The sequence below is a fragment of the Purpureocillium lilacinum genome (genome assembly GCF_023168085.1).
Source record: "Purpureocillium lilacinum CBS 284.36 DNA, scaffold_2, whole genome shotgun sequence".
Lineage (NCBI taxonomy): Eukaryota > Fungi > Ascomycota > Sordariomycetes > Hypocreales > Ophiocordycipitaceae > Purpureocillium > Purpureocillium lilacinum.
This window is the reverse complement of record NW_027072112.1, coordinates 4313680-4336513: the sequence shown is the minus strand read 5'-3', so window position 1 is coordinate 4336513 and position 22834 is coordinate 4313680. Positions and strand designations below refer to the sequence as shown.

General features: G+C 61.1%; 8 protein-coding genes across 8 annotated transcripts; 2 read left to right on the top strand and 6 right to left on the bottom strand.

The window, feature by feature from the left end:
* Positions 1–428: 428 nt before the first annotated feature.
* On the bottom strand, positions 429–731 carry PLICBS_003069 (uncharacterized protein; the record flags this gene model as incomplete). The annotated part of the gene is made up of 2 exons (XM_018322795.2): positions 429–614; positions 675–731. 2 exons carry the CDS (start codon positions 729–731, stop codon positions 429–431), a joined length of 243 nt encoding a protein of 80 aa, XP_018178025.2.
* A 576-nt stretch (positions 732–1307) lies between these two features.
* Positions 1308–3802, top strand: PLICBS_003068 (pre-mRNA-splicing factor cwc22; the record flags this gene model as incomplete). Its single annotated transcript, XM_065600142.1, has 2 exons — positions 1308–3539; positions 3581–3802. The coding sequence occupies 2 exons, from the start codon at positions 1308–1310 to the stop codon at positions 3800–3802; spliced, it is 2454 nt and encodes an 817-aa protein (XP_065456214.1).
* Positions 3803–4066: 264 nt separating this feature from the next.
* PLICBS_003067 (uncharacterized protein) lies at positions 4067–7097 on the bottom strand (the record flags this gene model as incomplete). The annotated part of the gene is made up of 3 exons (XM_018322793.2): positions 4067–5262; positions 5467–6878; positions 6970–7097. 3 exons carry the CDS (start codon positions 7095–7097, stop codon positions 4067–4069), a joined length of 2736 nt encoding a protein of 911 aa, XP_018178023.2.
* A 719-nt stretch (positions 7098–7816) lies between these two features.
* On the bottom strand, positions 7817–10522 carry PLICBS_003066 (uncharacterized protein; the record flags this gene model as incomplete). Its single annotated transcript, XM_018322792.2, has 1 exon — positions 7817–10522. One exon carries the CDS (start codon positions 10520–10522, stop codon positions 7817–7819), a length of 2706 nt encoding a protein of 901 aa, XP_018178022.2.
* Positions 10523–11123: 601 nt separating this feature from the next.
* Positions 11124–13019, bottom strand: PLICBS_003065 (uncharacterized protein; the record flags this gene model as incomplete). Its single annotated transcript, XM_018322791.2, has 1 exon — positions 11124–13019. The coding sequence occupies one exon, from the start codon at positions 13017–13019 to the stop codon at positions 11124–11126; it is 1896 nt and encodes a 631-aa protein (XP_018178021.2).
* Positions 13020–14947: 1928 nt separating this feature from the next.
* On the top strand, positions 14948–17105 carry PLICBS_003064 (uncharacterized protein; the record flags this gene model as incomplete). Its single annotated transcript, XM_018322790.2, has 2 exons — positions 14948–15162; positions 15239–17105. 2 exons carry the CDS (start codon positions 14948–14950, stop codon positions 17103–17105), a joined length of 2082 nt encoding a protein of 693 aa, XP_018178020.2.
* A 1210-nt stretch (positions 17106–18315) lies between these two features.
* Positions 18316–18912, bottom strand: PLICBS_003063 (uncharacterized protein; the record flags this gene model as incomplete). The annotated part of the gene is made up of 1 exon (XM_018322789.2): positions 18316–18912. The coding sequence occupies one exon, from the start codon at positions 18910–18912 to the stop codon at positions 18316–18318; it is 597 nt and encodes a 198-aa protein (XP_018178019.2).
* Positions 18913–20480: 1568 nt separating this feature from the next.
* Positions 20481–22271, bottom strand: PLICBS_003062 (uncharacterized protein; the record flags this gene model as incomplete). The annotated part of the gene is made up of 2 exons (XM_018322787.2): positions 20481–22067; positions 22152–22271. 2 exons carry the CDS (start codon positions 22269–22271, stop codon positions 20481–20483), a joined length of 1707 nt encoding a protein of 568 aa, XP_018178017.2.
* Positions 22272–22834: the final 563 nt, after the last annotated feature.

Below are 22834 nucleotides of genomic sequence, written 5' to 3'. Positions count from 1 at the left end.
CATGGGATGAGCTTTGGCTGGATGGTGCGGGTCTGGAGTGGCAGCGGCTGCCCTTGCTGGCCACGGCGCAAGCAAGGCGGCTCGGTGGCTCAAGTAGGGATTGCCTGTTAGGTGACTGCTCTTTGGGTTCTGCGTCTCCCCCCTCATCGTGGACTTCATTTGCTCTGTTGCATGCATGGGCTTCATTGTTACACTCGTTCTTGTCTGGGTAGCTTTGTTTGGTACAATCACACTCAACAGTGTCTCCCCAATAGGTAGAAACATATATGATACCCGTACCTATTCGCTTCCGCCAGTGATTATAACGGGCCGCCTTGGCAACAGGCGCGCTCCGCCAGCGAGCCGAGAACTCAGTGTAAAGAGGGCTTCTCGCGCATCTTACTGCGTCTCTCTCAAGTTGTATTATATGATCGTGGCGTGTGGACCATTTACGCCTTCTTCTTCCCAGCAGCCTTGGCCTTGGCCGCCTTCTTGCGGTTGCTTCGAATCATGACCATGCCGAGGAACGAGCCGACGACGGCTGAGCCTAGCAGGATAAGGATAACGGGGATGCGGATGGCCCAGACGCGCGGGAGGAAGAAGTTCTGGAGCGGGTGGTCATCGTCGACAAAGGGCTGGTTCCGGGGTTAGCGCGGCGCGGGGACGTGGACGGAGCGCAGTTGAGGGAGGCGTACCATGAGAAGCGTCCAGATGGTGTAGTAGAGGAATACGACGGTGGCAGCCACGAGCATGGCGAGGCCAACGAGTTTGTCAAGCTGCGGCGTCGCGTTAGCGGGCATCGATCGCGGAGGCAAAGCAAGGACACGACATCTCCGAGGTGTCGTCGAACGGGCTGGCGCGTACCATTGTTGAGGTGCAAGTGGGCGAAACGACTGGACTGAATGGAAGGCGGAGCGTAAAAGGAGCGTGGGCGAAGATGCGAGCGGTGGCGCCTTGTTGGGTGAATCGAGCTCGAGTCGTCGACGAAAGGTGGTGCCGGCTAACACCACGCTGGCCGCAAGTTTGTCGGACGGGGACGCGATTTCAGGAGAGCGGCGGGTGGAGCTCCACCACCCACCACAGGGAGGCCAGCCAGGCGCGCTCGCGTGTGGCGGTGCGGGGACTGACGCAGGCAAGCAGCTGGTGCAAGTGTGGCGCACCAGCCTTGCTGGTCCGTGCACCCATTTTTTCCCAGCGCCCATGCCAAGCCAGGCCAGGCCAAACTGCCAGACTCGCCTCGTCTGCCTGGCACCTTTCCTTCCACCATCCATCACCGTCCGCGACGAACGACACGCGCACCGCCCCCCGCTCCCTCTCGACGAGCGACCATGGCGTCGGCCCAAGTCGACATCCCGCGTCGCGAGCGCGGCGGTCATCGCGATGGCGGCGACTCGTACCGCCCCGAGCGGCCTGAGCGCCCCGCGCCGCCGGTGCGCACCGAGGAGGAGAAGCAGGCGACGGCAAAGGCAGAGTACGAGAAGCTGCTCAACATGCGCTCCGGCGGCACCTACATCCCTCCCGCGCGTCTGAGGGCCCTCCAGGCGCAGATCACGGACAAGACGAGCAAGGAGTACCAGCGCATGGCGTGGGAGGCGCTCAAGAAGAGCATCAACGGCCTCATCAACAAGGTCAACACGGCCAACATCAAGCACATCGTCCCCGAGCTGTTTGGTGAGAACCTCATCCGGGGGCGCGGCCTCTTCTGCCGCTCCATCATGAAGGCGCAGGCCGCGAGTCTGCCCTTCACGCCCATCTACGCCGCCATGGCCGCCGTCGTCAACACGAAGCTGCCCCAGGTCGGGGAGCTGCTGATCAAGCGCCTGATTATGCAGTTCCGCAAGGGCTTCAAGCGAAACGACAAGGCCGTCTGCCTGTCGTCGACGACGTTCCTCGCGCACCTCATCAACCAGCAGGTGCAGCACGAGATGCTGGCCGGCCAGATCCTGCTCCTGCTGCTGCACAAGCCGACCGACGACAGCGTCGAGATTGCCGTCGGCTTCTGCCGCGAAGTCGGCCAATACGTCGAGGAGATGCAACCCACGATCGCGATGGCGGTGTTCGATCAGTTCAGAAACATTCTGCACGAGGCCGACATCGACAAGCGGACGCAGTACATGATCGAGGTTCTGTTCCAGGTGCGCAAGGACAAGTTCAAGGACCACCCGGCGGTCAAGGAAGAGCTGGACCTGGTCGAAGAGGAGGACCAGATTACCCACCAGGTCAACCTAGAGGGCGAGCTTGATGTGCAGGACGGGCTCAACATCTTCAAGTATGACCCTGAGTGGGAGGACCACGAAGAGGCGTATCGCAAGCTCAAGGCCGAGATCCTGGGTGAGGAGAGCGGAGACGAAGATGAGGACGACGACGACGAAGACGAAAGCAGCGACGAAGAAGACGAGGAGACCAAGGCCATGGAAATCAAGGACCAGTCCAACGCCGACTTGGTCAACCTTCGACGGACCATTTACCTCACCATCATGTCAAGCGCCGACCCCGAAGAAGCAGTGCACAAGCTGATGAAGATCAACCTTCCCGCCGGCCAGGAGCCAGAGCTGCCTTCGATGATTGTCGAGTGTTGCTCACAGGAAAAGACGTACACCAAGTTCTTCGGCCTCATCGGCGAGCGTTTCGCCAAGATCAACCGGCTATGGTGTGACCTGTTCGAGCAAGCCTTCGTCAAGTACTACGAGACGATCCATCGCTACGAGAACAACAAGCTGCGCAACATTGCGCAGTTGTTTGGCCACATGTTCGGGGTGGATGCCATCGGCTGGCACTGTCTGTCCGTTATTCACCTCAACGAGGACGAGACGACGTCGAGCAGCCGAATCTTCATCAAGATTCTGTTCCAAGCCATTACCGAGGAACTTGGCCTCCCAAAGCTGAAGGAGCGGATGACCGACGAGGTGCTCCGCCCCAACCTGGAGGGCCTCTTCCCCAAGGACAACCCGCGCAACATCCGCTTCTCCATCAACTACTTTACGAGTATCGGTATGGGTGCTCTCACCGAGGAGATGAGAGACTACCTGCAGAACATGCCGAAGCCCGCCCTCCCAGCGCCCGCGGCACGCGACGAGTCGGACTCGGACTCGGTGTCGAGCTATTCTTCATACACTGGCTCGTCCTACTCCCGCACGCCATCTCGATCCCCTCGAAGGGATACCGCACGAGGGCGATCAACATCCCGAACACCCTCACGACGCGGCAGGGCGCGATCGCTGTCGGACAGCCGCTCACGTTCGCGGTCGCGGTCGTACAGCTCGTACTCGCGGTCGCCGTCCCGCTCCGTGTCCCCGGCGAGAAGGGCCGGCGGCCGTGGGTCATACTCAGCATCGCCGGCGCGGAGGCCGAGGCGCGACGACAGCAGAAGCCTGTCGCGATCACGATCCCCCGCACCGCGAGGCGGACACGGCAAGGCTCGACGCGCATCTTACAGCTCATACAGCCGCTCGCCGTCTCCACCACGGCGACCAAGGAGCGTCTCGCGATCGGCCAGCCCTCCTCGACGCGGACGGCCAAGCGGAGACGACCGGCCGTCCCACAGACGGAATAGCTCCTCGGTGAGCAGCGCCCCGCGAAAGAGGGCGCGGCGGGACACCAGATCCCCGTCGTACGATTCGAGATCCCCGCCACCGCGTCGGGCCAGACGAGACAGTTATTCGCCTCCGCCGCGGAACGGGCGGGGAGGTTCGCGCAGTCCGTCGAGGAGCCCGACGCCTCCCCGGCGGCGCCCGAGGGATCGGTCAGATTCGCGAGACGCTCCGGCGCGGAAGCCCTCGTTGACGCCAAGCCCGGTGCCGGCGAAGCGGAGGAGGCAGTATAGCGAAAGCAGGTCAAGGTCGCCGCCTCCGATGAAGAGGGGCAGGCGAGACAGCTGATGAAGATTGCCATAGCTTGGAGTCTGGGCTGGATGGATGCCATGTATTACATTGCTGTATACGTTATCAACCGGGGCAGACAAAATTGTCCGACGCACCGGTGTTCGTTAGGGGTCACTATCTTAGGTGCAGGCGCGGTCATATGCATAGTTGATAGGGTTGAGAAAGGAATTAAGCGATTGCGATCTGCATCAGTCGTCTAGTCTATATCACGATATCTCCATGGACGCGGCCGGGGCGTCGACGTAGGTCCACCTCAGCTTGTCAGCCTTCACATTGCCTTGCACCTTGATGACTTGCTTCTCGCCGGGCATGATGTCGAAGCCGTTGTCGCTCACCCGCAGGCCCTCGGCCTCCTCGAAGACGAAGGACTTGACGGGCCGCTCGGCGGTGACGACGACCTCGTCGCCGGCGGAGCTGACCTGGAAGGCGACGCCGCGGTCGGCCATGTCGAGGAACTTGATGGGGTCGGGCCAGGCGGCGTCGGTGGCGACGACACGGCCGTCCACGGACAGGGTGGCGTGCACGACGTAAGGGTCGTACGCGTCCACGTCGAAGCGCCGGTTCGGGTCGTCCGCTCCCGGGGCCGACGCCGGCAGCGGCACGGCGACGTGCACGTCCGTCGTGGCGTTGGGCGCGGCCTCGGCGTCGACCTCGAGCGGCGGGGCGACGTCCCTGCCGGAGCGGACGGAGACGAAGCGCACGGCGACGCGCACGGCAACGGGCTGGACGCTGGCGCTGGCGACCCAGACGTCCAAGGTGGAGGTGCCCGGGCGGGCGGGCAGCGTCTGGTCGACCTGGCCCGTGCACAGCTGGGAGTTCTCGTCGATGTAGTAGCCCGTCTGCGTCCAGTCGTGGTAGGTGCGCGAGACGCCCACGTCGAGGGGCTGCAGGGCGCGGCGGATGGCGTGCCAGGCGGGCTTGGGGACGAGGTGGTAGTCGACGACGGCCCACGACATGGTGGGCCAGCAGTCGTTGAGCTGCCAGACGAGGACGCCGCCGCACTTGCGGCCCTCGATGGCGCTGCTGCTGCTGCTACCCTCGCTTCTGCTGCTGCCGTCCTTGGAGGAGGAGGCAGTGCCAGTGCCCCAGTCGCGGCGCCAGGCCTTGTACGCGGCGCGCATCGTCTCGGCCTGCGCGACCTGCGTGAGGTGGACGTAGCGGGCGAGGTCCGAGACGTCTCCCGGGCGGAAGTTCTCGACCACGTACGTCATCATGCGGCGCTCGTGGCCGATGCCCTTGTTGTGGAAGTCGAGCACCATGGAGCCCGGGCGCAGCTGCGCGGGGGACGAGGCCATGCGCGCGACCGTCTCGAGGTGCGGGTAGGCCTCCATGCCGAACTCGCTGACGAAGCGGCCGCCGAGGAGGGAGGCCTCTTGGTACTTGCTGATGGTGCCGTGCCAGACTGGAAGCGAGCGAACGGTTAGCTGTTGGATGTGGTGTTGTTCGTTTGACATGTGCGTTTTCGGTTCAGGGGTAAGTGCTCAGGGGAAGGTTCTCAGAGGCAGGTGCTCAGGGTTAGAGGTTCATTGATCAGGATTCAGCGGTATAGGCTCGGGAGTAGATACTCAAAGAGAGAATCCTCAGCAAGGAGATGATAAGCACTCACGATTCCACTGGTGAATGTCGCCGACGGTCGGGTCCGCCGTCGGCTTCCCGTCGCCCCAGGGGCTGCTCGGGTGGTAAATCATGTGCGGGTCCTCCTCGGCCACCACCTTGGGCAGCAGGTGCTCGTAGATGTAGCGCGCGGGAAAGGTCGACTTGAGCCAGGCCTCGGGGTCCTTGTTCTCAAAGTCGTAGTCGAGCCGGTACCGCTCCTGGACCTGGTAGTCCTCGTTGTTGCCGGCCCAGATGACCATGGAGGGGTGGCTGCGCAGGCGGCGGACGTGCTGGCGGGCCTCGAGCTCGACGCTGGCGAGGAAGGACGGGTGGGCCGGGTAGCTGGCGCAGGCGAACTGGAAGTCGTGCCAGAGCAGGACGCCGAGCTCGTCGCAGGCGTCGACGAGGGCGTCGTGCTCGTAGACGCCGCCGCCCCAGACGCGCAGCATCACCTGGTTGCCCTCGGCGGCGAGGCGCACCCAGTCGCGGTACCGCTGCGGCGTGATGGCCGACAGGTAGCTGTCGGCGGGGATCCAGCACGAGCCGCCCGCGAAGACGTCGACGTTGTTGATGCGGAAGTAGAAGGACTTGCCGTGCTCGTCGGGCTCCTGCACGAGCTGCGTGCGGCGGAACCCGATGAGCTTGGTCTGCGCGTCGAGTGCCCGGCCCTGGCGGACGAGCGTCGCCCGCAGCTGGTACCGCGCCTGGGCGCCGTAGTTGAGAGGATACCAGAGCTCGGGGTTGCTGAGCTTGAAAGGGACCGAGACGCGGCCGGTGTCGTCGGCGTCGACCGTCTCCTCGAGGACCACCTTGTCGTCCTTGGACAGCAAGACGACGACCTGGTCGCCCTTGCTGACGGCGCCCTTCAGTGTGGCGTAGATAGTGCCAGCGCATGATGCCAGGTCCTCAGCAACCTCGTTCTCGGCCCAGACGTCGTCGACGCGCGCGACGTAGCGTTCGACCCAGACGGGCTTCCACGGCCCGGCCGTCATGAGGATGGGCCCCCAGTCCCAGCCCCAGTTGTACTGGGCCTTGCGGACGGGCACGCGGCCCGCCTCAGTCTGGCGGACGAGGAAGTTGTGCTCGTGGCTGTGCTTCTCCACGAGCTCGCGGCCGCGCAGCAGGGCCGAGTCGAAGACGATCTCGAGCACGTTCTGTGCGTCGCCGCCCGCCTTAACATGCGGGGAGACGTCGACGCGGTACGAGACAAACATGTTGTCCGTCTTGAGGACCTCTGCGCCGTTGACCAACACGGTGGCAAAGGTGTCGAGGCCCTCGAAGACGAGGTCCGTCGTTACCGCGCCGGCGCCATCACCCTCGGTCGCCAGCTCGGGCACGGAAAAGGCGGCGCGGTACACCCACGTCTTCTCGCCGACCCACTGCACGGCGCGCTCGTTGAGGTCGACGTAGGGGTCTGGGATCCTGGGGTTTGAGCGCGTCAGTACGAGCGGCTTTTATACCTGGTGAGGTTCTAGAAGAAAGGGGGAGCAGTGAGAAAGGGACGGGAATATACTTTTTGTTGGCCAGCAGGTCCATGTGAATCTGGCTGGGCACCTGCGACACGGGCAGCCACTCCTCGGACGGCCAGTCCTGCTGCTTAAAGGTCCAGCCGGAGCTGATTTGGGTCCTGGCGTGAGCCATGATGGCTGGTGTGTGTGTGTGTGTGGTGTTGCTTCTTCGCGACTTGAATGCTGCGGCACCAATCGCCGGAGCTTCTGGAATCTGGATTGCTTCACCCTTATATCGCGACGTATGGGGATCTACTTCTCCTCGACAGGTTGAGCACTTTGCAAGTATGAAATGAACAAGAGTGAACAAGGACTGAGCTGGGCAGACCTTCAAGTATGTAGAGCAGCAGACGACAGACAAGACACGCGGTGGGCAAACTATACCCGTGCCCCGTACCTTGCGCAACCCCCACGCCCCGGCCGGGATCCGGAGCGGTAGCGGGGCGGAGGGGCTCGGTCAACAGCTCGACGGCAATTCCCCCCACGAGCGGCGTAGGCGAGCGTCCCCCCACATTGCGGGGTGTCGTCTTCGTCTGACGACGGGGTTTTGTCTTGCCGGCGGCAGAACGGCTTCCATACGTTCCGAATCTTCAACAAATACCATGCAATGCCCCGTCCTTTGTGAAGTCGGGAATTGCTGCATGGACCGTCGCCGGCATCTTGCCAAGGTCAAAGTATAATATATAAAAAGTGCTTCAAACCTGCGTACTTAGGGCATCCCAGTTTCCAACAGACACCAGGCATCAGTCTCTCAAGCTCTCAGCCGTCCTTTGGCCGAACCCCACGACTTCATCCACTCCTCCAGCAACCCCGTCACCCCATCAAAGTGGAACCCCCCCTCCCCCCAAATCATCAGTCCTTGTAGCGGATCTTGAATGCCTGAGACTCGGCCACGTCCCAGTCCTCCAGCTTCGTCTCGTCGCCGTAGAGGTGCAGCTCGTACACGACAAACTTGTACTTACCAGGCGGCGCGTAGTCTCCGCTCGCGAGACCGCCGTCGAAGGGTATCAGGTGCCCCTGGCGCCCGACCCACCGCATGGGCATCCCGTAAGGCTGGCCGATCGTCTTGAATTTGCCGCTGCCCAGCGGGTCGTCTACCGTGAGGTTTTTCGGGGGGCACGTCGTCAGCGGAACCAGGTATGCCCGGATCTGCGGGCTTCCCAGGGCGTTGTTCACGGCTACGCCGAACACGTCGTCGCCGAGCTTCCACTGGCCGGGTGGCGGCAGGGTGACCGTGCTGTTGGGCTCCAGGACCACCGGTACCCATCGGTTGCTCTTGCTCTTGAGGGCGACGAAAACAGTCCCGTTGGGGCCCAAGACGGTCGCGTTGCGCAGCGAGCCCGTCATGCCCTGGTACGGCAAGGACAGCGACGTGCCGTCCGTGCCGTTGATGGCAATGTAGCCGGACCAAAGCGCGAGGCGCCTTGCGTCAACGTCCTTTGGCGGTTGCGCCGTGACGGAGACCTCCTTGCGGTGACCGGGCTTGAGCGTGATTTTTGTTTCTGAAAACTCCAGCGTGGCGTGGCTGTCAACGAACGCGTAAGGCGTAACCATCGGGGAGGGATCTACCGAGTACGTCTCCGAGAGGGTATACACGGTCCGGGTCGGGACGTGAGATACGGTATATATGATTTCGTGAGTGTCCCTATTGGATAGGAAAAAGCTAAGCCGCTCCTGAAAGTGGGTGGTGTCATTGAAGGAAAGGCTCGACGGCTCTAGAATGGTCGCTGCGTGTGCGGCATCGTGGGCTTGGACGAGGCCGGCCCCCTGACTGAACGCCGGAGCGAGCTGCCCCTCGACGAACCCGTGCCCGGCGTTGTACAGCTGCGGATTTGCCGTGGCGGACAGAAGCTTCATCATCAGCGCTGGGTCAAGAGTACCACGCGACTCGGCGATGAGGGCCATGATGCCCGCCATCAGCGGCGTCGCCATGGAGGTGCCAGAACGGATGGCATAAGTATTGTTCAGCCACGTTGAGACGATCTCGTTGCCCGGCGTTCCGACCGTCGGGTTCATCTCCATCCTCCAGTCGGGGCCCCAAGTAGACTCCGCGGCAACACGGCCACCGGTGCTCGTCTTCTTAATCTTGAAGAGCATGTAGCCGGCTTTGCCCGGGGAAGCCATGTCTACGGTGACATTGTGCCCGGCCTTTAAAGCCGCCACCATTACCTCGCCTGCTTCGGGTAGCACCATGCCGGCGCCCGTGATGGCCGTGCCGACCGGAAAAGTGAGCATCGGGTAGATGGAGCGGCCGCCACCATAGACTAGCATGTACTTGGCGCCTTTGGCGATGACGTTCTGAGCCTTTGTAAAAGACGGGCACCCGCCGTCACGTATGAGAACCACCATGTTGCTCAGGTCCGGCGTGTTGTCCGGCAAGGCATCGCAGGCATCTCTGGCGACGGACGTGTTCAGGCTCGTGGCATAGAGAGGCAGCTTGACGTCCCACGTGTTCTGTCCTGGGACCGAGGGGGGCTCGTACACGGGCAGGTAGCCAAACACCTGCGGCTCTCCACCGTCGACCGAATACCGCGATACCGAGAGGATGAGCGGGTCAAAGACGGGATCAAACGAGCCGACGGCTATGACGCCCGTGGCATCGGCCGGACTTACGGTGAAGAAGGGGCCCAGGAGGCCGTCGTTGCCGAGCGAGGCCACGCAGGGGACGCCGCGCTCGACGATGCGAGAGACGGCCACGCCTAGGGGTTCCTCGGCCCAGCCACTCCAGGTGCCTATTGATGCCGTGATGATGTCGGCGCCGTCCTCGTACGCCATGTGGAACGCCGCCATGATGACGTCGAGAGCCGTGTCGCTGTTGCATCCAAACACCTTGTATGCGCCGAGGGAGACTCCCGGAGCAGCGCCCGTGAAGCGCACGGGGTTTGGCCGCGCCGCGATGATGCCCGCCACATGCGTTCCATGACCCTCGCAGTCCCGCGGGTCGTCGTCGGGCGCGGGCTCATCCCCTGGCCCGGCGTATTCATCGCCCACGAGGTCGCGCCCAAACGAGACGAGGCAGCCCTTGCCGAAGCAGCCCCCCAGTGCGGGGTGCGTGTAGTCGATGCCCGTGTCGATGACGGCAATCTTGATGCCCTTGCCCGTGATGCCCTCTGCCTTGAGCTTGTCGACCTGCGTCATCCTGTGCGGCGACCATATGTCGTCCTGGTCGTCCGTATCGTTTACGAGAACGGGGCCGCTCGGGTTGCTCAAGACCTGCACGTCGCCACCAGGGTGCTTGAATATCGAAATGGGCCAGACATTCTTGACTGCGGGCGCGGCGGCGCTGGCCATGGCCATTGCCCGAGTGTGTGCGTTCCGGATGTCGTGCAGCTGCACCGAGACGCCCTTGAAGAGCTTGTAGTCGAGGTGCATCCGCACAATGCCGTGCGTCTCGATGCCGTTGTGCAAGGCCGAGACATCGTGGCCGTCTTCAAGCTCGAAGAGGTAGGCGCCCGGGACGTACTCTTGGATGAAAGGCTCTGGGGATCTTGGAGCAAAAGGGGTTGCCGTTGCAAAGAGTGCGGCAAAGACTGCTACTCGCAGCGCCACGGTCCACATGTTGTCGCGTCTTTTCAGATATTGAATGCCCAATGCTGGTGAAATGTTGAACATGGATGAGTTTCTCTGGGAGCAGGTCGTGTTCCCCTTGTTTACTTATACTGGTCGCCCCTCGCTCAGGTCCACCTTCCATGATCCTCACCAGGAAACATGTCCTTGGGGAGGTTCGACTTCCATTAACCCAGTGCAGTCAGCATGCAGTCCCTACAAGCTTCCTCACACGGCGATGTCGCAGTCGATGTTGCCTGCCGCCACTTGCCCGACTGAGCAGGTGTCGTTGGTTGCTGCTTCTAATGCACACAGAGCAAGGAGACGTCACTGACACCATCCCACACCGGCCACACTCGCTTGCGGGAAGACGGCGGATTCGAACAGTCCTTGCGCCATTCCTTGTTCATACTGCATTGCTCGTGGTATGTATCAGCGAGCTGACATGGGATGGAGACAGAAATGGGGCTGCCTTGGGGCGCAAGTGTCACACATCCGCTGGCCATGTGCGCATTGTCGGCTTACTGGCATCCACGCTGTTGCACTTGATTAATTTAGACGGAACTAAAATGCCGAGGAGCGCAGTTGCCAAGTTACTGCCAGTATCCACCTCCTAAGTACACCTGCGGCCCTTGCTTGCCTCACAGGCAGACTTGTACCGAAGCCCGTGACCAAACTTGAACAGCGGGTCGCGAGTGTCAAACGGCACGTCCTCCATCTGCTCCTCGGCAGCCGCATTCGACCGCACCATATCAAACGGCAGCTTGCCTTCAGGGGAGGCATCACCAAAGACCACGTCGAGGAACGCGCCATCACTAGACCCGAAGCTCGCCAGGACCGCCTGCGTCTGATCGACCACCTCGGGGATTGCGAACGGCCTGTCCGTGTAAATATCCACGACGGTAGGGACCGCGGCGTAGATGGCAGCTTGACGCTTCTTCTCCTCATCAAAGTACTCCAGGCTGCCTCCGCGGTGCCCAAACCTTCCCTCGATTGTGCCGTTCCTGGGGTCGAAGGGAGGGGCCAGCCGCAGGAGCGCAAAGTCTGCCTCGTCGGGGGTTTTGGCAAGCTTGTACCCTCGCTTCTCGAGCTTCGTGGCGTTGAAGCCCTCTGTGAAGATCTTGCAGCCTCGCTCGAGCTTGAGTGGAAGCACGTCGTTCTTGTTACTGAGGAGCGTGTACGCCCTCCTCTGCGTTTCCTCGCCCAGCTTGCGGAAGTAGGCGTTTCCCGCGATGCGCTCTGCCTGGTCGGGGTCTGCGTAAGGGTTCTCAAAGAGACCGAGGAGAAATTTCTCCTTTAGCAACTTCCGAACCGACTCGTCAACTCTCTTCTCGTCAATACGGCCGGATTTGACCAATTCAACGACCAATTCAGGCCGATCCTCGCCGCCAAACTGGTCGCAGCCCGATTCGATGATTCGGAAGACGCGCTCCACCTCGCTCGCATCCTGTATGCCCCAAGCCCTAGCAGGCCAAGGGATATCTCCCATATTGGTGTCGGTGACGAGGCCCCAGTCAGTGACCACGATTCCGTCGAAGCCAAGTTCATCCTTGAGCAGGCCCGTCACAATCGCCTTGTTGAATGCGAACCCCACCGACTCATACTCGGTACCGATCGGGCGAGAATAGTACGGCATAATCTGCCTTGCCCCGGCCTTGAACGCCGCCTTGAAAGGAATCAGATGATATTCGAGATTGTTGCCGGGGTATGTCGCATTCTGGCCATGCTCAAAGTGGCTGTCCTCGCCATCCTGAACGGCGCCACCGCCCGGAAAATGCTTGGTGACCGTCGTCACGGAGCGGGGTCCAATTTCGTCTCCTTGGAGGCCCTTGATGTACGCAGATACCATCTCTCCCGTCAGAGAGGCATTCTCTCCCCAAGTATTGAAGATTCTAGCCCACCGGGGCTCCGTAGAGAGGTCGGCCTGGGGGTGCAGAGCCGACCTGATGCCCACAGAAGTATACTCTTCCCGAACAATGTTGGCGAAATTCTTGACCAGCTCGGCGTCACGCAGAGCCGCCAAACCCAGACTCTCGGGCCATTGAGAAAAGATGCCTGGGGCTAGGGCCGCACCGACAGTCATCCCAAAGTGGTGTCTGGGGTCGGTAGACAGGGTGATTGGGATTCCCAGACCATTCTCGACAGCCAGTTTCTGGACTTGATTGAACCACTCGGCGCCGAGGCGCGCATCGTCCAGCGTGCCCAAGAGATTGAAGTGCGTCATGTGCTTGTCCACGACCATTTCCTTGGTACCATTCCAACGACCTGGCGAGCTTTCATCATAGGCGCCAGGGTCGACGGTGTAATTCTTTCCAATTCGCAGCATCTGCTGAAACATTTGACCAGCCTTTTCTACAATAGTCATGCGAGAAAGGAGGTCTTCAACCCGGTCGTCAATGCAGGCAGAGCCATTGCGGTATAGCGGGGCGTTGTCGCGGGCCACGAGAGGCGAGGGGTTTGCCAGAGCGGCAATCCCCAGGCCCAAGGAAGCAATGATGGGGTAGAGCATCGTAGACAAGAATCATGGAGCGTAAGGCGTGCTGAGAGGCAACCATTGGTGTTAGGTTTCAAACACTCTCTGCGTCTTCTCCCTTTCAGGCTGCCATGCCCTACTTATAGTCCCGTCACTGTCCTCGCCATCATGCCTCTCGCACCGGATTACGGATTTACGCGACTGACTGTAGCCAGGCTTCATTGGCGTCACCGCAGTTGAGAGGACTGCGGTGGTATGATTAAGCTTGTCATGGGCACAACGCTTGGCACAAAGGCAAATGTGTCGGTGAACTATCCGGTGCTACATCCTAGGCCCGATCCATGGGCTCGGGTCGAAGTAGCAACTGAGTCCGTGTAAGTGGTGTTTACCCATGCTAAATAGCAGCAATTGTGCGAGGCTGAGCAGCCCGCTGTGGGCGCAAGACACCGAGGGACCATCCGAAGAGCCTCTCAAGATGTAGACATTCTTGGCCGGCCTGGGAATGAGATGATGGTAGCCTCCGCAGTGGTGTTTGGGCGTTCCGGCAGTGAACACCCACGGGGTTTTGGGAAACTCCGCGATGCCTTCTCTGTCCGGGTCGTTCGACTATGATGCTACTTCGTCGGTTGGTCGCGATACCCCCGCGGGGGACTTGCTAGGCAATGTCCAACCCCACACGCCTAGTGCCTCCTCCTCGCGTGACGAGTTCTTGGCGTCGTGAACTCACGACTCGTCTCGAAAGCGCATCAGGAGATGCGAGCGACGTCACCGCAGGATGTATGACCACTGTGATCCTCCGCTTCCTGCTGTCACCGTTGACGTGAAGAGGCAGCACGTCGCCATCGGGCCGATGCAAAGTCACTCTTGGCATTGTGAGCGCAGTCGGCGTGGGCGGGCTTGATGAGAGCGGTGTCGCGGGACGGTGAGTAGATGCTGCTAGTACAATGTGTCATTGAAGCAGAGGGTGCGGCAGGCGCCGCTGGGTCGTGTTGTGCATCATCTGCTGCCGACCTCAGGGACAGGTCACGCGTGGGCGCGACAGAGTCCTGACGCAAGCATCAAGATGCGGCACAACGATTGCAAGTGCATTGGCGAATGACTTGCCATGGCGGGGGAACCAGGAGGCGTCTTGCTGCCAGCAACGTGTTGAGGTTAGCGAGATGCGGCACGACAAGATACGGTCCGCGCACGGCAAGATGGATCAATTGATAAACCTGGGTGGTGGTTGGATGAAACGGGTAACAGGAACTGGTTGGATGACTTGGTAGGCGTTGCCGTTGCCGCAAGGTGCAGGTCAGACCTTCCCCACGTGGAAGTGGAGGCGCTCACGCTCCTTCCCCACAGTGACCCCCATGTTCTGTCCTGGCAGTTGCGCTGCAGGAGCTGCCCGTGCAGGAGCGGCGCACGAGCCGTTGGGGCGCCCCTGCCACGTCTGCAACAGTGCAGAATGCGGATGGCAGGCGCGAATATGGGGGCAGAGACATTGGCCGGCCAGCTGTGTAAGTGCCTTTAAATCTTCATGGGCTTACCGTCCACGACGGTAGGGGGTTAGTTAGTACATGGCAGATACTCCGCGACCTACCCCAAGTACCTCCGAAGTCAGGTGCATGACTGAACTATGGGATCCCGGGGTGCGGAGTACTTGTAGCGGAGAAGTGCAGCCGAGGAAGCAGCAGACAGCCAGCCAGCCAGGCCAGGCCAGGCCGGCCAGGCTTGCCCAAGAGTCCAAAGTCAAAGAGTCCAGGGTCCTGCCGGCCCCCTATGCCCCCGTCTGTCCCCACCCCTTTCCCTTTCCAGCAATTGCAAGTCGCCAGACGCATGGCTCCATCCTCAGCCCAGCTTCAGCTCCACTCCGAACCTCCCAGTTCCTCAACCCTCGAGCATCCCTTGCCTCGACGAGGATCGCGTTGCGCGCCTCATCATCCCCCCGCCACGCCACCGCTTCATGCCTCATTCAGCAGAGCATGCCTTCCTCAGGGCACGAGCGAACCGAGCTGCCTCAGGCGGCTGACAAGGTCCCCTCCAGTTCGGCGCGGAGGGTGAACCGCTCATGCGTCGAATGCACCCGCCGCAAGGTCAAGTGCGACGGCCGCCAGCCGTGCGGGAGCTGCTTGTACTACAGAGTCCCCGACGCCTGCGAGTACCGCCAGCGCTCGCGCAGAAACGCCGTCAGCAGAAGGTGCGTGGTGCGGCACGCGTCCCCAGACCAGAGACTGCCCACGGCCTCGGGCCAGCTAACCAGGACGCCCCTCAAGCACGTTTGACAAGGCCTCGGAGCAGCTGCGCTCTCAGTCGCGCGTCCTCGCGACCCTCTTTCCAGGTGTTGATGTAGAGAAACTCGCGACCAAGAGCCAGGACGAGCTCCTGGGCTTGCTCCGCCTTGGCGAGATGCGCCACAGCCAGCACCAGGAGCCCGACTCTTCACTGCCCGAGCCTACGCCCCTCCAAGATGAAATCATTGGCCTTCCAAACAGCTCAGGCGCCGAGGACTCAGCGCCGATATCTGAAAACGGGGAGCCCGCCGAGGAGAGGAAGTGGGATGAATCGCTCGACCAGCCTGCCACGGTTGCCAGCGACGACGTCAACGCCCTTGGCCTTGCCACTGATGAGCATGCGCGCTCCTATCTCGGTGTCACCTCCATGAGCGCCGTTCTCAGAGCCATATTTCGTCTCTGCCCCGCCGCAAAGGAACACACGGCGCAATGCGCGCGGGCACTCGTTGCCAACCCTGCGCCGGCTCCGCCCGCCCAGCCCGTCCTGGGCCGTGACCCGGCGCTCAGCATACTGAGAGAGCAACGATGTATCGACTTCTACTTTGAATATATCCACCCCATCACGCCCCTTCTGGATGAGCAAGACTTCCGTACTCAGCATGCCTCGGGTGCGCGCCAGGACGGCTCCTGGATGGGTCTCCTTAACATGGTCTGCGCTCTGGGTTCTATCGCGTCCGGCAGCGAGGGTCTCCATGAACAGTACTATCGCCAGGCCCGATCCTTCACGGGACTCGACAGCCTGGGGTCTGGAAACATGGACAGTCTGCAGGCTCTCTGCCTCCTGGGAGGCTACTATCTGCATTATCGCAACTCGCCAAACATGGCCTACAGCATCCTCGGTGCGGCGCATCGAGTCGCTATTGCACTGGGCCTGCACCGAGAGCCGAGGCGGGCACCAAGCATGGCGACTCTGGAAGAGGCCGAGGAGCACCGGCGCCGTGCTGAGACGCGACGAAGAACATGGTGGAGTTTGTATTGTCTGGACACATGGGCGTGCATGACCCAAGGGCGCCCGACCTGCGGCCGTCTGGACAGAAGCACCATGGACACCTGCCTGCCTTCAAGCCTCGGTCCCGACGACCATGCCGCCATATTGCTCCAGGCGAACACCCGGCTCTGCCTGATATGCGAACGCCTTCAGCAGAGGTTTGCCCAGTTTGGTCGGCCGTCAAACCAGGAGATTCTCGGTCTCGATGCCCAGCTCCACGACTGGTTCGACGATCTCCCCGAGAACTTGAAGCATGCAGAGGGCTCGCCGCCACAGTATCAGTTTGCAAGGGAGCTGATGAAGACGAGATACTACAACGCTCGGATTGTTCTCGCTAGGTCTCTGATTCTCTATCTTGCGCACGACTGCAAGAAGAAGCTCGGAGAGCTTATGCCAGAGCAAAGACACATGCTCAACATGTGCTGCCAGGTGGCGACAGAGGCCATTGACTCGACTGCCCGCTACTGGATGCCAAACCGGATCCAAGTGTGGAACATGGGCTGGTATCTTTTCCAGGCCTGCTCGGTGCCACTGCTTTGCATTGCCATCGAGAAGAATATGCAGCAGTCTTCCCTGCCGCCAAACGAGAACGTCGCTGCCTGGCAGTCGAGCCTCGCCAAGGCTCTGGAAACGTTCACAGAGATGCGACCGTGGATGCGTGCGTCTGATCGCTCGCCGGATATCGTCTCAGCGATTTATGAGGCCGTCATTGCCACGGAAGCGGACGGCACTCTGCGCACGCCTTCGGCGACAGATGGGAGCATTGACATGTTTGGCTGGTGCGACGAGCAGCTCACCGACATGGACTGGGGCGTCTTCCTCGGAGACGAGAGCCTCACCCGTGGCATGTTCCCGATGTGATGGGCACATGCTACGTACGAGGGACAAATTACTGCGAAGAACGAGGCGCAAGGGGCGAGCCCAGTTCTTGGAAGCTATCTCGGATGGGGTTACACAGCTGCCTGAGCCCCAGCTGCTGGGGTCCCAGCTGCAAGTGAGACCGGCAAAGCGTCGTTGTCTCTTGACTCCTCAAGCGTCAGTCCTTGTTTTCCGCAGGCAGTGTTTCAAAGATACCATCAAATTGCCTTGTGGTTCAGGTAGACTCAATATGCCGTCGTCACGGCACACTGCAGCTTGGACCGCACCTGACTGGCTGTAACGGAGTGATTCGGCCAGATCCTTGGAGCTTGTTTCTTTCGTGCATATCTGAGTGATACAAGTCAGCACCTGACGGGAGTGCGCGCCGGCAGTGAGTGACCTTTGCTCGGCGAGTAAGGCTCCCGCCAAATAAACACTGTCTGCTCTTGGAAGCCGTCGCTGCCGTGGTATCCCCAGGGAGGACCCCGCCGCCGGCGTTGATGAAGGGATCAGACTGAATACCCCGCCAGGCCTGGTTGGGGCTTACGTCTTGAGAACGACGGAGTTGGCTAGTGTGGAAATTGTCGCTGGTATGTTGGCTGCAAGCCTATGCGATGTTGGCATTATGACTGACGGTTTCTTCGAAAAGGCCTCTGTTGCTACAACACGAACGAGTCTATGGCGAGCGAGCTAGACGGGAGCCAAGGAAAAGTCGACTTGGATAATAAGAGTCAAAAAGGACGATTCGCACTCTTGTCACATTAACGTCTCCTCGATCAAACGTCTGCAGCGGCGTCTAATTCCGACCTGCCTGCATGGCGGGCATGGCGACCATGAGAGGCGCCAGAGGCACCAGAAGCACCAGTCAGGAGACAGTAACCCAAGCAATTATAACACATGGGTGTCTATTGAACCCAGCCCCCATGCCTGTCTTGCCCAAAAAAAAGCTAGGATACTTTGAAAGGGCTGTTTTTCTTCTTTTTCTATTGCGACTGATGTACAGCAAGACTCTTCTGGACTTGACTCCAGAAACCGAGCTGACCCTGTTGGTATATCCAACTCAAGCATGGTGGCAATCATGACACGGCTGTTCGTGGTCTCGTCTTCACATGAGAACTCTCATAGTACATCGCACTGCCATGACAATGCCTCCGTCACGCGCATAACAGTGGTCCAAATGGCGCCCCTCGGTCTATTATCAAAGTTGCCCGTCTCAGTACTGCCTCCCCCTGGACCTCGACACCCTGTCTCTGCCGCGCGACACGTACACAGGCTGCGTCCTGGACGTCTCGCGGACGACGACGGGCGGGGGCGTGGACATGGTGGAGGAGAGGGACGACCGGCGGCGGCTGTGGTGACGGTGGTGGTGGCCGCCGCCGTGGCGCGGGCGGCTGTGGGTGTAGCTGTGGTGGTGGTGATGGCGGTGCGGCGAGCGCTTGGGGTCGACGTCGTGGTACCACGCCTCGCGGTCCTCGCCCGGCGGGGCGCCGATGTTGAAGCACGAGCGGTAGATCCACACGAGGAGCAGGAAGCCCGCGATGGAGCCGATGACGATGCCCGCGATGGCGCCGCCGCTCAGCGTCGTGGCGGAGCTGCCCCCGCTGTCGCTGCTGTCGCCGCTGCCGGAGACGACGGTGACGGTTGCCGTGGGGGCTGATTGCCGCGCGCGGAGCAGTTGGTAGTGGTTATCGTCGGCGTCGGACGCGGCGGAGGGCGGCGTAGTGGGCGTCGGCGTGGCGGAGAGTAGTGCGTCCAGCTCGGGGAGGATATCGCCGGCGCCGGCGCCCGGGGGTGGTATGACGGGGGCCATTGGGCGTGATGGCACCGCCTGGGCTGTTGTGTAAGTTGGTTAGGTATTATGTGCGCGCAAAGCTGTGGCTTTGCCGCGATAAAAGGCGAGAGCAGAGAGAAAAAGAGAGCAAGACTTCCGAAATCTGTGTCATTCGGTGAAAGGGGGGCATGGAAGCGAGCATATACACTGTCACAATGCCTGTGTCGACCACCGTTCCGATCATCGTCGACGAGGATTCGCCAGAGTCAAACATCATCGACGTTACGTCAACGGGGCATCACATCCCCATCATGGGCCCCTCTGGCGCATGCACGGCGACATCATCACGGACACAAGCAACAGGCATCCAGGGAACAAGCATTTGCAGGGATGTCTGCAAGTAACAGCGATCATGCAATTGACCAACCTCTCTGCCCCAACAACACGTACGTCCCATTCTGGTCTGCCCACTGGCAGCGAGTCATACCTTTGCATCGGTAGTGGGAAAGTTCCTTGAGGGGATGGATTACGCATCGCGAAGGAGGCCCTTTGCCGGAGGAGGACTTCCCGATTGAGGAGGGCTTCAGCTAGTTCGGACAGGGGTCGGAGAGTACGCAGCCAAAAAGCGAGCGAGGAACAAATACTCCGGCGCGGTGGGAGCGCCGCAGACAATGATGGCGCAATTTAGTTTGATGGCGTTTTTATCTCAGCTGCGGGATCTATCGATCTGTCGATTCGATGGAGGGGCACACACACGAACTATTACCGTCCCTGCCTTTTTGGCCATGCGCATTTCTATCTCCGTGCGTGCCGGACCAAGTCCGCTCCACCCGTAAACGAGAGTCTTATCCAACTCTCCGGATACGGCTTCAGAATTAAAAAGTCCATGGATAATCCCGGCTCGTGACGGTCGATCTATCAATCAGCGACTCCCACCAGCCTCCTGCCTTTCCCATTGCTCGCCAGTTTGCTCGCTTGCCAGCACAGCGGGCCCCCCCCCCCCTGGTGCCTGGAACTCAAACACGTGCTAATACTACGTATTTATCATGTGGCCCGGGATTCAGGTCAAGGTTTATTACAAAGCTCAACGCCTCCAGGGCCCGCGGCGCAACGGTGCAAAGGCCGAGGTTCGTCAAGGTTTTTCCTCCCCTCTCACTGATGGTACGAAAACTTGGCCCGGTGCGGAGAAGGAAGAGGGGGAGGAGGGGGAAGAAGGCAGGGATTGCTGCTTCTGTGTGGGTTTATGCGCGTCGTTCAATGCTGCTCGTCTTCTGTTCCACGGGGTCATCGTGACGCAATGGATTTCCTGCCACACGGGATTTCAGCCGCAATTGCTCCTCAATTCGGAGACCTCGAGGCGAGGGCGAAGCTTGCCAGTTCCCTGCCCGAGACTTTCATCGCGGAAAAGGAGCAATTGGGGTAACCAGGGAAGATGCACTTTTAAAGTGTCTTGCGGTACGAAGTACAGTATGCTCAACGCCTTCGTGCAGAGATAGCATGCAAGTTTGGATGGCTCTTCTGGTGACAAGACATCCGATATACCAATATACACTCTCGCAGTGACTGCTCGTGATGCTGCTGCTCTATCGTCTAAACCCAGCGTCTATTCATCCCGCAACGAGCTCGTCTCGCGATGCAATCTCCTCCTTCTTCCCCTCCGCCTCTGCCTGCTGGGCGGCGTCCCCGTTCCCGTTTGCCGCAGCCTCTGCCTCTGCCTTCTGTGACGCCGCCTTGCCGTTGCCGTTCTGCGGACCAGGCTCTTTGATCCCAGCGGCCTTGTTCTTCTTGCTCAGCGTAATCGCCCCCTTGGCCAGCGCCTCGCTCGGCAGCGGCCGCACGATGGGCTGCGCGACCCACCACGGCCGCTTGCACCGCCGGATCGTGCCCCGGGAGCTCTCCGCCTCCGGTACCGCCGCCGCCGCCGCCGCCGCCGCCGCACCGGACCCCTGGACCTCGCCTGCTCCTCCGCCGTTGGACCCGGCCGCCGCGGCGGTGGGCGGCGGGTCGTCCAGCGCGCGCAGCTCCGCCTCGAAGCTCTCCCCGCCGGTGCGCTCGTACTCGAGCAAGCCCTCGGCGACCCTGCGCTCCACGGCGTCGAGTACCCGCTCGTAGCCGTCGATGCCGTCCTTGCGGCTGCGCGCGAGCATGTCGCGCACGTCGGTGTGCCGCGTGACAAAGTGCCGTAGCAGGTGGAATAGATGCGGCTGCATGGCCGAGAGGTTGGGGTTTGCCTCCTCCTTGCGCGGCGGGCCGTCCTTCTTGCGCCGCTTGCGGGCCGGCTCGTCGCCGTCGCCGCCCTCGCGCTCGGCATCCGCCGTGAGCCAGGCCGTGTCGTCCCCGGGCATGAAGAGGGGCCGTCGCTTCGGCGGCTCCTCGCCGAGCGCGTACTTGTGAATTATGTCGAGATATCGCCTCGTCATGCCGTCGACCCGCCAGCCGCCCCTGCCGTCCTTGCCTCGCCAGTACTCGCGTCCCTCCTCGCCCACGGGCGGTGGCTTGGCGAAGATGGCTGGGTCGCTCAGGTTTCCCTCTGCGCTCATGATTCCATCAACGCCCGTTGCCTCGAGGCACTTCTCGACGTCGCCCTCCTGCAGGATGTTGCCGTTGGCAAACATGACCGTCTCGGGGGGCAGGCTGTCCCGAAGCCACTTGAGCGTCTCCCAGTCCGCCAGGCCCGTCAGGTGTCCTTTCTGCTCCCGCCTTCGGCCGTGCACCGTCAAGATGGAAGCGCCGGCCTTGAGGACGTTCTGCGCATACGCCAACGTCTTTTCCCTCGTCTCCAATATTCTTATCTTGGCTGTGACGGGGATGGAGAGTTCCTTGTGAAGTTTGTTGATGAGGCGAAAGATGAGGTCTTGGTCCTCTTGGAGAAAAGCGCCGTAGTGACCCTTTCTCGCGATGCCTTGGGGACAGCCCAGGTTGAGGTCGACAGCGTCGCAGTAGGGCGCAACGTGGCGGGCGGCGGCGAGGAGCGCGTCGGGGTCGTTGGCGCAGAATTGTACAAAGAGCGGTCGGTCCATGGAAGGGTTTCCGTCGAGCCATGGCTCCGACGCGTCAGGTCGGACAGCCTGGAAATGGCCCCGGCGGTACTTTTCCTCCTGGGAGAAAAGGCGGGCGTGTAGCATCGGGGTATACGCAAGGAGCTTGGATTGCTCCGACTCGGGCATGTAGGATCGCGTGAGCATGCGCCATGCCTAACAAAAACCATACAGAGTCAGTCAAATATCCCGGCGTGCGCCGGCGTTGGCCGAGAAGTGTCATCCAGCAGGGTGACGTACAAACTCAGACTGGTCCACCATGGGAGCCACAATGTATTTGGGGCTTCCAATGCTCTCGTAAAATGCCCTTCCATGAAGCTTGCCGGGCTTGGCTGCCTCCTGCGCTTCCGTTGCCGTCATGGTCGCGTATTGTTTGCGACAGGCGAGCCTGTCCGTCGGGGCAAATCGAGCCGTTGAGAGGCGTCCAAGCACGGAGAAGCGGGCGATCCAACTCCGTCGCATCAATCGGGTCGAGCGTGGCACAGTGCCCCTGCACCCGTGTAGCTCTAAGCAGTTGGACTCGTTGTCGTGAAAGGGCTGCTCACGCGAGGCTGGCTTGCTGGTGGAGAGTTGAGCGCGGCGCAGATGATGGAGGAGAAAAAAAGTCGGTGATGCTCCCGCTCGTTAGGGGTCCCGGATGTGGGGCCGAATGTGAGGCTTTGCGCGCGTGGCGCCGACGGCCGCGCCGACGGCAAAAGTGGCCCCTGCCTCCCGTCATTCACCCACCCTCCCTCCCTCTCTCGGCCTTTGTGCAGCCTCGCGCCACGACACCAGGCAGGACGAGGCGAGACACAACCAGGCACGACAAGGCATCCGTCACTAGGGTGGCACGGTACTCTGTACATAGCATCTTGTCTCTAACGGACCCGATTAATGCATTCCTCGCTACAGCTGCCCATCACACACACAAACTGATGCCCGCC